General features: G+C 48.0%; 1 protein-coding gene across 1 annotated transcript; it reads right to left on the bottom strand.

Annotated features, from left to right (window-relative positions):
- Positions 1-740: 740 nt before the first annotated feature.
- LOC132885960 (uncharacterized) lies at positions 741-3,653 on the bottom strand. The gene is made up of 3 exons (XM_060920488.1): positions 3,422-3,653; positions 1,633-1,746; positions 741-1,272 (listed from the first exon to the last, which is right to left on the bottom strand). Exons 1-3 carry the CDS (start codon positions 3,483-3,485, stop codon positions 779-781), a joined length of 672 nt encoding a protein of 223 aa, XP_060776471.1. The 5' UTR covers positions 3,486-3,653; the 3' UTR covers positions 741-778.
- Between the last annotated feature and the right edge of the window lie 8,029 nt (positions 3,654-11,682).

Raw genomic sequence — 11,682 nt, 5'->3', positions numbered from 1 at the left:
CCTTATGCTGTTGTGGCAGACGAGGCCTTTGGTTTGAAACCATGGATGAGGAGACCATACCCAAGAGCACAACTAGACAAAAACAAGCAAATCTTCAACTACAGGCTATCACGGGCTCGTCGTTGTGTGGAAAATGTTTTCGGAGTTTTAGCCAACCGTTTCAGAGTTTTCTGCCAATCAATCCCTCTGGAACCTTCTAAAGCTGTAATAACAACAAAAGCTGCTTGTGTTCTTCACAATTACCTGAGAAGTGGATCTCTTACCTGTTACACCTACACCCCTCCAAGCCTGGTTGATCAGGAGGGCACCGAAACAGGTCAAATTATTCGTGGGGCTTGGAGAGAAGAACCAGAGTGTATGCAGCCAATTGCTGCTTCCTCTGACAGAAACCCATGTGTACAAGCAAAAGAAGTGAGAGAGGAGTACTGCAGCTACTTCAATACAAATGGAGCAGTGAGCTGGCAGGAAAATTCTATTTCTTAATGTAGGAGTCTTCACTCCAGTGAAGATTCCTCTTTTAAAAGGTGTGTGAGCCAATAAAATTATACCATCAATCCAATCAAATAGGCTACATCATCTTTATTTTACATCAAAGGCAGTGAAGGCATATGCTATTAGGTCTATTAAATAACTTTAAAGTAAAAAATGATCAATGGGACAAATAGGGTTGATTAATATGATAAGTTATGTTTAATGTGTACACTTAAATAAATAATCGACATAAATACACAGATCATACCGAATGATAATGTCCAACAACAACAATCGTAACAAGTGTTTACTCTTCCTCTTCTGCACTGAGTGCCATGTTAATTATTTCCCTCTTCAGCCTTTTTACCTTGTTTTCCGGCAGGCCCTCTAGAATGGTCTCAAGGTATTGGAAAAAACTTGTATGTGGAGAGGTGGCTTTTCTTTTCAAGAAGTCAAGTGCATAGTCCATTGCTTCAACAGCCTTGTTTTCCTTAGCTTTTTTGTCTGTTTTTTTCTTTGTTGGGGTCTCTGAAGGCTGAGGTTGAGGAGATAGAGGTGTGGTATTGTCTGGGGTTTGGGAGGATGCTGAAGAAGATGGCTCTGACTCTGGTTTATCCATGTTGTCTGAACTTTCATCAGGTATGCAGGAGTCATGGAGAAACATCAAACTTTGGAAGTGTTTCCATTTTGGAACATAAACTTCAGTGGTGCCAGCCCCAGACCTGCTGCTATCCGATACCATTCCATGCTCCCTCATGAAAACTGTTCTCAAATTTTTAAACAACTTCTTCACGTCTTCCTCTGAAAAGTACAGAAAAATAGGAATAGGATAGTTTACAATCTCATCAATTAGACCTAGACCAACACAAGACATGACAGAATTGTTATCACATTCCTTGTATGCTTGTTTAACATACATCATGAATATTAATGACACTTCATTATGATTGTTGTCATTAAGTGACAATCGTTTTTTGTATGCCTAATGCCTGCAAACCAAACAGTGCCAACTTTGCATTACACAAACTGAAAGACACTTGACAGCAGTCATCAGTGTTCATGTGCCATGTTGTGTTTAAATGACAAGCTTGTGTCTCTCGTATGCAGACAGACACCCTCAAATAAGAGTGTTTTACCAAAACTTTTCACAGTGTCACTTACCACTGACAACTTGTTGCTCATTTGAGAGTTGCTGGCAGAGCTCTTCAAAAGCCTTTTTCTTCAGGTCTCTGTTCCTGTATGCCTTTGCTTTCACATTCCACAAACACTGGTGTTCTAGAGCATAAGGTTAAAAAACTAGGATTAACAGTCATATTAACTATTCACAAAAAATAAGATGCCCAGGGACATGGCCGTAACTACCATTGAGGACACTGAGGTCATGTCCTCGGTATTTTTTTCAGAAATTTAAAATTGGTCTACGCTGAATTCGAGCAGTGATCAATGTAAAACGCAGCGTCCACATCCACGTCATCTGTATTTCCCCCCAATAAAATTCACATTTGTCTAATGTCATCTGAAATCTCTCAGCCTCTATCTCTATCGTTGCCGTGTCTAACGCAGCGTCACGCGACGTAGCCTATACTAGTGTCGGCCAGGGAAGTTGGGTTTTGGATAAAACAGGCAGGGTGTAGTCTACGCTCTCTAGGGTGACCATTCGTCCGGATTTCGTCCGGATTTCGTCCGGACAGTCCGGTTTTAGAGCCGTCTGTCCGGACGTCTGTCACGCGTCCTCACTTTTTACATTTTGTCCTCATTTCGGACCCTCAGCCGCCACCGTTGCATCAATCGTCACAAATCCCCGCCCATTATTTACACTTGCTATTCTGCGATGACATACAGGCAAAGATAGCCTACAGGGATTTCTCGTATACAAACATTCGCGCTGCGTGCGCAGCTGATGGATCCTCTGCAGCCTCTGATTGGCTGGAAGCTGCTGTCACTCAGAAGCTGCGCTCGCGCGATTGACTGATTTTTGCTCCTCCGAGCTGCGCGCGCAGTGCGAATGTTTGTACGGAAAAACCCATGAATGTTGGCACGCATGCTGTTGAACAATACTCATGCCGAAATGAAGGACATCCTTTAAAAATGCTTGGTGCTTAGAGCATCGTTTTGTCGGCAAGAGCCAAAAAGGAGAACACTTCGCCTTCTGCAAGCTCTGTCGCATTGACATTGATGTGGGGAGCAGAGGGAAAGGTGCGATAGACAGACACGCGGACACAGACCGCCACAGAGAGAAATTCTCTCTAAATGACAGTAGGCCTACATGTTTCTTGACTCATTTTTCGATTTTTCTTTTTTTTTTTCATTTTGATGGTCATTTTCAAGTGAATAAATATGTTGGCCTATGGCATGGCAAAGACTGTTTTTTCAGTGTCTATAGATGGACACAACTCTTTACAGTGACTTTACAGTGATGTTTTGTTTCTTGTTGACATGGTCTTGACCATCATTTTCCACATTTCTCTTTTTGATAGGTGTTCCAAGTTAATAAATATATATTGACTTCATACGTTTTTTTTATAAGTCCCCCCCCGTAACGTGACGGTGTCCTAACTTTAGGGCCTTTGTCCTCACTTTCGGTGCTGTCAGCCATGCTTGACCTCGGTATTTGAAAAATCCTGGTTACGGCCCTGCCCAGGGCTGACACTGTATATGGATATTTGACTCACTGATAACATTTTTAAAATTAAAAGAATGAAAGAAAACATCCAGCCTGAGTTGCTACCACTAGGCTATGCCGATTTTCGCTGCTAGTTAGCTAGCAATTAGCAACCCTATTCAATCTCTATGGAAAAGCGGCTAGCTAACGGCAGTTTACAGTTAGCAAAAAAAAAAAAAAAATCGATGTCTTAATTTTTGCTGTGACCATTTAATCAAGCTGTCTGTTGTTTTTTAGAGCTTTGGTGAGGTAAATTCCTCCATATAGAATATTAAAATAACAACTTACCGGCGTAAAAACAAATGAGGAGTCTCTCCATCTCTTCACTCCACTGACACTGAGCGGCCGCCATATTTGTTTGAAATTTCTGATCCGAACCTCACCGGAGGTCACATGACTCGATACTCGCGTTCTGATTGGCTTATCTCAAAAAGTTGCCAGAGATTATCAAAACCATTCAGAAAGAAACAATGTTGCCCAATCTCAATAGAAAAGAGTCAAAACGCAATTGCCCAGCAACATTGCTCGGCAACATTGCCCAAAAAGTTGCCCCGTGTATCATCACCTTTAGGCCTTCTTTTCCTCCTGCTCAGCCGGTTCAGGAACCCCTCCTGCAGTGGCTAGCATGGATCCACGTCACTCTGCCTGTGACCTTCACTGCCGTTGGGGTCGTGAGCAGGACCTGGAATGGGCTATTCCACCGTGGCTTGTTCCACTTGGTTCATTGGAAGTCCTTCACCATGATCCAATCCCCTGGTTGTAGATCCCTCAGCGGGTTTGGGAAGTGCTTCTTTTACCTGTTTGTGGATAAATTTCAAAGCAGAGGACAACGTTGCACAGTAATTCAACATTGCATCATCACACAGTCTGCTGTTCAGCAGTGTTCCGTGGGGTGGCCCTGTCCCTATTTTGGGTACTCGTCCAAATGGAATTTCGAATGGGCTTAACCCATGTTTAGGCCTAGTTTGCATCCTCATTTGTGTGAGTACTACAGGGAGGACCTTTTGTCCATCCGAGCCCCGTTTCTGCACAAGCTTTGCTTAGTTTATTTTTAAGGGACCCATTTTCCCTCTCTACTGCTCCTGCACTGGCAGGATGGTAGGCACAATGTTGTTTCAGGTCTATCCCAATGCTCCTATTTTCTTTAGGGCTGCATTAACAAATGGTGTTCCACTGTCACTTGAGATTTTGCTAGGTATACCCCACCTAGGAATTATATCTCTCAGGAGTGCTTTGACTATTGCCTCTGAGTCTTGTTTAGCTGTGGGGAATACGTCAATCCATTTTGAAAACATGTCAACTATTACCAGGCAATACCTTTTCCCTTCACTAGGTGTCAGTTCAATGAAGTCCATTTGGAGGTGATCAAATGGTTTGTCTGTATTGGGTGTGCTGCTTGAGTTAGTTTGATACCTTGATCTGCATTATGTTGTGCACATATCAAGCATTGCTTGCAAAATTTCGCAGCATAATTTGAAAACCCATTTGTGAACCATCTCTTTGTTACTTCTGCTACCATCCCCCCTTTTGACACATGGGTGAGCCCATGTGCCAATTTTTCATAGAAAGGGAACATGTATTTTGGTAGACAGGGACGGCCCGAGGGACAAACCCAGACCAAGTTTGCAAAGATACAGCCTGCCTGTTTCCAGACTCATCTCTCATCCTGAGTGGCAGTGCTCTGAAGGTCCGCTAGCTGTAAACAAGGGGTAGAAACCTGAGGAAAGGCAAGGTTAGAGGGTGAACTGGAAGCTGAGGCTGCACACTTAGCTGCCGCGTCCGCCCTGGCATTCCCTTGAGACACAAGATCAGTATTGTTAGTATGGGCAGCACACTTACACACAGCAATGGCTCTCGGGAGTAGAATAGCATCCAACAACTCAGAGACCAGTTTATGATGTGCAATGGGAGATCCTGTGCTAGTGAGAAAATTTCTGTGTTTCCAAATGGTGCCAAAATCGTGCACAACGCCAAACGTGTACCTGCTGTCCGTAAAAATATTGACAGATTGCCCTGCCGCCAATTTGCATGCCTCAATGAGGGCACAGAGCTCTGCGGCCTGCGCCGACAGGTTCGAGGGCAGATACGACGCCTTGAGGACCTCGTGATCTGAGACTACGACAAAACCTACTTTGTTCTTTCCTGTCTCTGAGTCTCTGGAGGCTGAACCATCCACATAGAGGACCATGTCTGGATTTTCCAAAGGGTCACTCTTTAAGTCTGCCCTGGGGGAACAAAAATCATTAGTGAGAGCAACACAGTCATGTGGCTCTCCATCGTCCTCTGTAGGGAGAAGAGAGGCAGGATTCAGAACAGTACAACGTTTCACAATGATGTTAGGCATATCAAGTATGACAGTGTTATACTTCAATCATCTCTGTGCTGACAAATGTGACGTCTTTTTCTCCAACAGAAGCAGGGAGACAGCATGTGGGACCAAAAGGGTGAGGTTAGAATACCCCACAAAATTTTTGGAAGCAGTTACCGCCTTTTCAGCTGCAGCAACTGCACACAGGCAAACAGGAAGTCCAGCCGCCACTGGATCCAGTCTGCTGGAGAAGTAGGCTACAGGTCTCAATCTATCCCCGTGTTTCTGCAAAAGAACAGAGGTCATAAAACCCTTCTTTTCATCTACACTTTGAACAAAATGGTTTATTGGGGTCAGGCAGTCCCAGAGTGGGTGTGGTCTGCAGAGCGCTTTTTAGGGACGTCAGGCGCGTGCGGGACAGCCGCAGCATTGACTGCTTGCAGATCTTGGACAAACCTCCACTCATCGGGCTGGGATTGTTTTCTTGCCTTCTTAACTGGAAAAAATAGCAGTGCGCACTGGAGAGTCCTGGCAAGGGACAATTACATCTGCCTTCAGCAACGAATCAAAGACCGGTCTTATACCTGTGATTGCTTCTGGTTTGAGTGGGTACTGGGTCTGTCTAGGCCTGAAATCTGATTTTGGGGTGATCACCACTGGTTCAGCATTCTTTATTAGGCCCACATCACACTGTAAAAAATAGAATTACGCTTTGTTCAAGTAATTCCATATTCACAATTGAATGGACAAGAAAATATCTCGTCTCGTCTTCTTCCGCTTATCCAGGACCGGGTCGCGGAGGCAGCAGTCTAAGCATGGAAGCCCAAACTTCCCTTTCCCCAGACACCTCGGCCAGCTCCTCGGGAAGAACACCGAGGCGTTCCCAGGCCAGCCGAGAGACATAGTCCCTCCAGCGTGTCCTGGGTCTTCCCCGGGGCCTCCTCCCGGGGGGACATGCCTGGAACACCTCCCCAGGGAGGCGTCCAGGAGGCATCCGAAAAAGATGCCCGAGCCACCTCAGCTGGTTCCTCTCGATGTGGAGGAGCAGCAGCTCTACTCCGAGCTCCTCCCGAGTGACTGTGCTTCTCACCCTATCTCTAAGGGAGCGCCCAGCCACCCTGCGAAGGAAACTCATTTCAGCCGCTTGTATCCGCGATCTTGTTCTTTCTGTCATTACCCAAAGCTCATGACCATAGGTGAGAGTCGGAACGTAGATCGACCGGTAAATTGAGAGCTTCGCCTTTTGGCTCAGCTCCTTCTTCACCACGACGGACCGGTAAAGCGACCGCATCACTGCGGAGGCTGCACCGATCCGCCTGTCGATCTCACGCTCCATCCTTCCCTCACTCGTGAACAAGATCCCGAGATACTTAAACTCCTCCACTTGAGGCAGGACTTCTCCACCAACCTGGAGAGGGCAAGCCACCCTTTTCCGGTCGAGAACCATGGCCTCGGACTTGGAGGTGCTGATTCTCATCCCAGCCGCTTCACACTCGACTGCAAACCGCCCCAGTGCATGCTGAAAGTCCTGGTTTGAAGAAGCCAACAGGACAACATCATCCGCAAAAAGCAGAGATGAAATCCTGTGGTTCCCAAACAGGATTCCTTCCGGCCCCTGGCTGCGCCTAGAAATTCTGTCCATAAAAATTATGAACAGAACCGGTGACAAAGGGCAGCCCTGACGGAGTCCAACATGCACCGGGAACAGGTCTGACTTACTGCCGGCAATGCGAACCAGACTCCTGCTCCGTTCGTACAGGGACCGGACAGCCCTTAGCAAAGAGCCCCGAACCCCATACTCCCGAAGCACCCCCCACAGAATACCACGGGGGACACGGTCGAATGCCTTCTCCAGATCCACAAAGCACATGTGGACTGGTTGGGCAAACTCCCATGAACCCTCGAGCACCCTATGAAGGGTATAGAGCTGGTCCAGTGTTCCGCGACCAGGACGAAAACTGCATTGTTCCTCCTGGATCCGAGGTTCGACTATTGGTCGAATTCTCCTCTCCAGTACCCTGGAGTAAACTTTCCCTGGGAGGCTGAGAAGTGTGATTCCCCTATAATTGGAGCACACTCTCCGGTCCCCTTTCTTAAAAAGAGGGACCACCACCCCAGTCTGCCACTCCAGAGGCACTGTCCCCGACCGCCACGCGATGTTGCAGAGGCGTGTCAACCAAGACAGCCCCACAACATCCAGAGACTTGAGATACTCAGGGCGGATCTCATCCACCCCCGGTGCCTTGCCACCGAGGAGCTTGCAAACCACCTCAGTGACTTCGGCTTGGGTAATGGACGAGTCCACCTCTGAGTCATCAGCCTCAGTCTCCTCAGTGGAAGACATGACGGTGGGATTGAGGAGATCCTCAAAGTATTCCTTCCACCGCCCGACAATGTCCCCAGTCGAGGTCAACAGCTCCCCACCCGCACTGTAAACAGTGTTGGCAGAGTACTGCTTCCCCCTCCTGAGGCGCCGGACGGTTTGCCAGAATTTCTTCGAGGCCGACCGATAGTCCTTCTCCATGGCCTCCCCGAACTCCTCCCAGTTCCGAGTTTTTGCCTCTGCAACTGCCCGAGCTGCAGCACGCCTGGCCTGCCGATACCCGTCGGCTGCCTCAGGAGTCCCGGAGGTCAACATGGCCCGATAGGACTCCTTCTTCAGCTTGACGGCATCCCTTACTTCCGGTGTCCACCACCGGGTTCGGGGATTGCCGCCACAACAGGCACCGGAGACCTTGCGGCCACAGCTCCGAACAGCTGCGTCCACAATGGAGGTAGAGAACATGGTCCACTCAGACTCAATGTCCCCCGCCTCCCTCGGAAGCTGGGAAAAGCTCTCCCGGAGGTGGGAGTTAAAGACCTCCCCAACAGAGTGCTCGGCCAGACGTTCCCAGCAGACCCTCACCATACGTTTGGGCCTGCCAGGTCTGTCCAGCTTCCTCCTCCACCAGCAGATCCAACTCACCACCAGGTGGTGATCAGTTGACAACTCAGCCCCTCTCTTCAGCCGAGTGTCCAAGACATAGGGTCGGAGATCAGATGACACGACTACAAAGTCGATCATCGACCTCCGACCTAAGGTGTCCTGGTGCCACGTGCACTTATGGACACCCCTATGCTCGAACATGGTGTTCGTTATGGACAAACTGTGACTAGCACAGAAGTCCAATAACAAAACACCACTCGGGTTCAGATCGGGGAGGCCGTTCCTCCCAACCACGCCCCTCCAGGTGTCACTGTCATCGCCCACGTGAGCATTGAAGTCCCCCAGTAGCACAATGGAGTCCCCAGTCTGAGCACCCCTCAGTACCTCTCCCAGGGACTCCAAGAAGGCCGGATACTCTATACTGCTATTTGGCCCGTAGGCACAAACAACAGCAAGAGCCCTCTCCCCAATCCGAAGGCGCAGAGAGGCGACCCTCTCGTTCACTGGGGTAAACTCCAACACATGGCGGCTGAGCTGGGGAGCTATAAGGAAGCCCACACCAGCCCGCCGCCGCTCACCACGGGCGACTCTAGAGAAGTGGAAAGTCCAGCCCCTCTCGAGGAGCTGGGTTCCAGAGCCCAAGCTGTGCGTGGAGGTGAGCCCGACTATCTCTAGCCGGTACCTCTCAACCTCCCGCACAAGCTCAGGCTCCTTCCCCCCCAGCGAAGTGACATTCCATGTCCCAACAGCCAGCCGCTGTGTCCGGGGATCAGGTCGTCGAGGCCCCTGCCTTCGACTGCCACCCAATCCACACTGCACCAAACCCCTACTGCTACCTCTGTGGGTGGTGAACCTACAGGAGGTCGGGCCCACGTCACCTCTTCGGGCTGAGCCCGGCCGGGCCCCATGGGCAAAGGCCCGGCCACCAAGCGCTCGCATACGAGCCCCAACCCCGGGCCTGGCTCCAGGGTGGGGCCCCGGCTGCGTCCTACCGGGCGACGTCACGGTCCTGGATTTTTTCTCCATAGGGGTTTTTTGGTGAACTGCTCTTGGTCTGGCCTGTCACCTAGGACCTGTCTGCCTTGGGAAACCCTAACAGGGGCATAATGCCCCCGACAACATAGCTCCTAGGATCATTCAAGCACACAAACCCCTCCACCACAATAAGGTGGCAGTTCTAGGAGGGGGACAAGAAAATATGAATAATTTATTAACGAACAGAAAAATCCACATCAAACTGATAGGGTGCACCTCAATGATGTGTAAATATACAATAGTGAATAATCTGAATTGAAAATACATAATTGCCACAGGTGTTTATTCAGCGCATGCTCTTAATGACCAAGACACAGGGTTTCCTCTCCCAAATGCAAGGGCTGGGCAATGTGGTTCTCTCTCCGGTTGAAGTTCATGTTGACATGTTGAACCTTATGGCATTTAGGTTGTGCAGGTTGTGGCTCAGGTGCCATACCATAAATCCGGGGACCCAGGTTCGATTCCAACCCGAGGTCATTTCCCGATCCCTCCCCGTCTCTCTCTCCTGCTCATTTCCTGTCTCTATGCTGTCCTATCCAAATAAAGGTGAAAAAAGTCCAGAAAAAATATCTTAAAAAAAAGTTGTAATAACCTCAATTGCCTTTTTGTACTCCTGTGAATACCACTGTTCAGCAAAAAGAGAAATCTATGTTGGCAGAATGAGGAATTGAAAATTGACTTAATTAAGAATTATTAATAAAGATAAGTGTTATCATAGTTTGGATTATCATGGGCACATCATCGGCAAAACATGAAATTCTTAATGCAGACGGTTGCCTTGAAATTTCAACTATTCTTTTTTTACAGTGCATGTTTACCCTTCGCCCAAACGGAATTTGGAACTCCTGCCAATTTGGGGTGCACCTCTGCTGGAGTTATGCCTATGGAAACGGAGACAAACAGGCCACTACGGCCGGGGTCCCCAGGACCCTGGTCATCAATGGCTAATATTACGCTACGCTTAACATAGCATGACTTTGTTTGTAGACCCCAAGCTTTTGGCAAAACAACACAATAGGGTCCTCTGTTTGGGACCACTCATTGCCATTGGCTGCGCACTTCCTGACCCACTTCCCCACGTCTTTCCAGTGGGCGGCTCGCGGTTTTGCTAATGAGACATGGGGTATAGAATTAACAATGTCAAAGAGATCATGTTGGCAGCAGTCGACCTCAGAGTCCTCTGACACGAGGCCGCATATGTTTGAGAACACTGCGATGAACATTGATGCAGCTGTTTGGACAAAGAGTAAAATGGACCTGCACAGTAGCCTAGTAAACTAGACCCACCCGCCAAGCGGCCAAAAATATTTTTGCCTACGAGTGGGTCTAGCCTCGCACCATATCAAGAAAACACCCCAGGCATCAAATCGTGCCCGCCAATCACAATGCAAGGTTGTTGTTTGGATTCTTTGGGTGGGCTTTTGCAGGAGTGACGACAAGGCTGCGCAACACTGGAGAAAGCGCAACAGGAAAGATGGCTACGGCTAGTGGACAGCGCACGTTTGACTCCGCTTTGGAATCAGTTTTAGAAGAATTAGACTTGGAGTTTTCGTTGAAACATGAGCAGGAAGAGGCTCTCCGTTCATTCCTTTTCAAGGAGGACGTTTTCGCTGTTTTGCCGACAGGCTATGGCAAAAGTCTGATCTACCAGCTGGCTCCGCTGGTAGCCAAAAGGATGGGGCTAGTTTGTGCAGTACGAAGAATTAATAAACAGCTTTGAAACATTACTTTTTGATTGTTTCTTATTTTCCCGTTATTTTAAATTTAAGGGAAATTATTTCAGCAAACACCACTAAATAAAAACTCTCAAAAACAGTTTAAGCAAACCCTTGAAAAAAAAAAAGTGTATGTTAAGTATGTGGTACAGACTCCAAACTTGTGGTCATTATCTCCAAACTTCTTAATATCTAGAACCTGTTTATTAATTAATACGCATTTTGAAAAATTATTTATTTCAAGGCCTCCCCCACTGCTTTCTGTCGCTCTGACTACGTCACAGTTACTGTTGCACTGATTGGTCAGAGCGTTGACCTATAGAGCCTTTTCAGTCACGTGAACTTCGTAAACGTGACCACCGTTTTGGACATGTAGTGGACTTCGGCTCGAATCAGTTTGAATGCGAGGAAGGCGACAAACGAAAAACATAAAAGAAAAAGGAGCGAGATGCAGAAAACACCTTCCTATCCAGCGACGTAGGGCATTTACAGGGCGAGCAGAGGGAGAGGTATTTGCAAAAATTGAGGTTAGCAGGCTTAGAGAACGACGTTTACCTGCTTCCAC

This window comes from Neoarius graeffei, chromosome 5 (assembly GCF_027579695.1).
Source record: "Neoarius graeffei isolate fNeoGra1 chromosome 5, fNeoGra1.pri, whole genome shotgun sequence".
NCBI classification, from domain to species: Eukaryota; Metazoa; Chordata; class Actinopteri; order Siluriformes; family Ariidae; genus Neoarius; species Neoarius graeffei.
This window is presented reverse-complemented; position numbering and strand designations above follow the sequence as displayed.

Bases quoted from the DNA above. Each gene is read 5' to 3' on its own strand.
- LOC132885960 (XM_060920488.1), bottom strand. From the start codon at position 3,485: ATGGCGGCCGCTCAGTGTCAGTGGAGTGAAGAGATGGAGAGACTCCTC. The intron at 1,747-3,421 runs GTAAGTTGTTAT...CTTATGCTCTAG, and splicing joins CCTCATTTGTTTTTACGCCG to AACACCAGTGTTTGTGGAAT. The intron at 1,273-1,632 runs GTAAGTGACACT...TGTACTTTTCAG, and splicing joins TGAGCAACAAGTTGTCAGTG to AGGAAGACGTGAAGAAGTTG.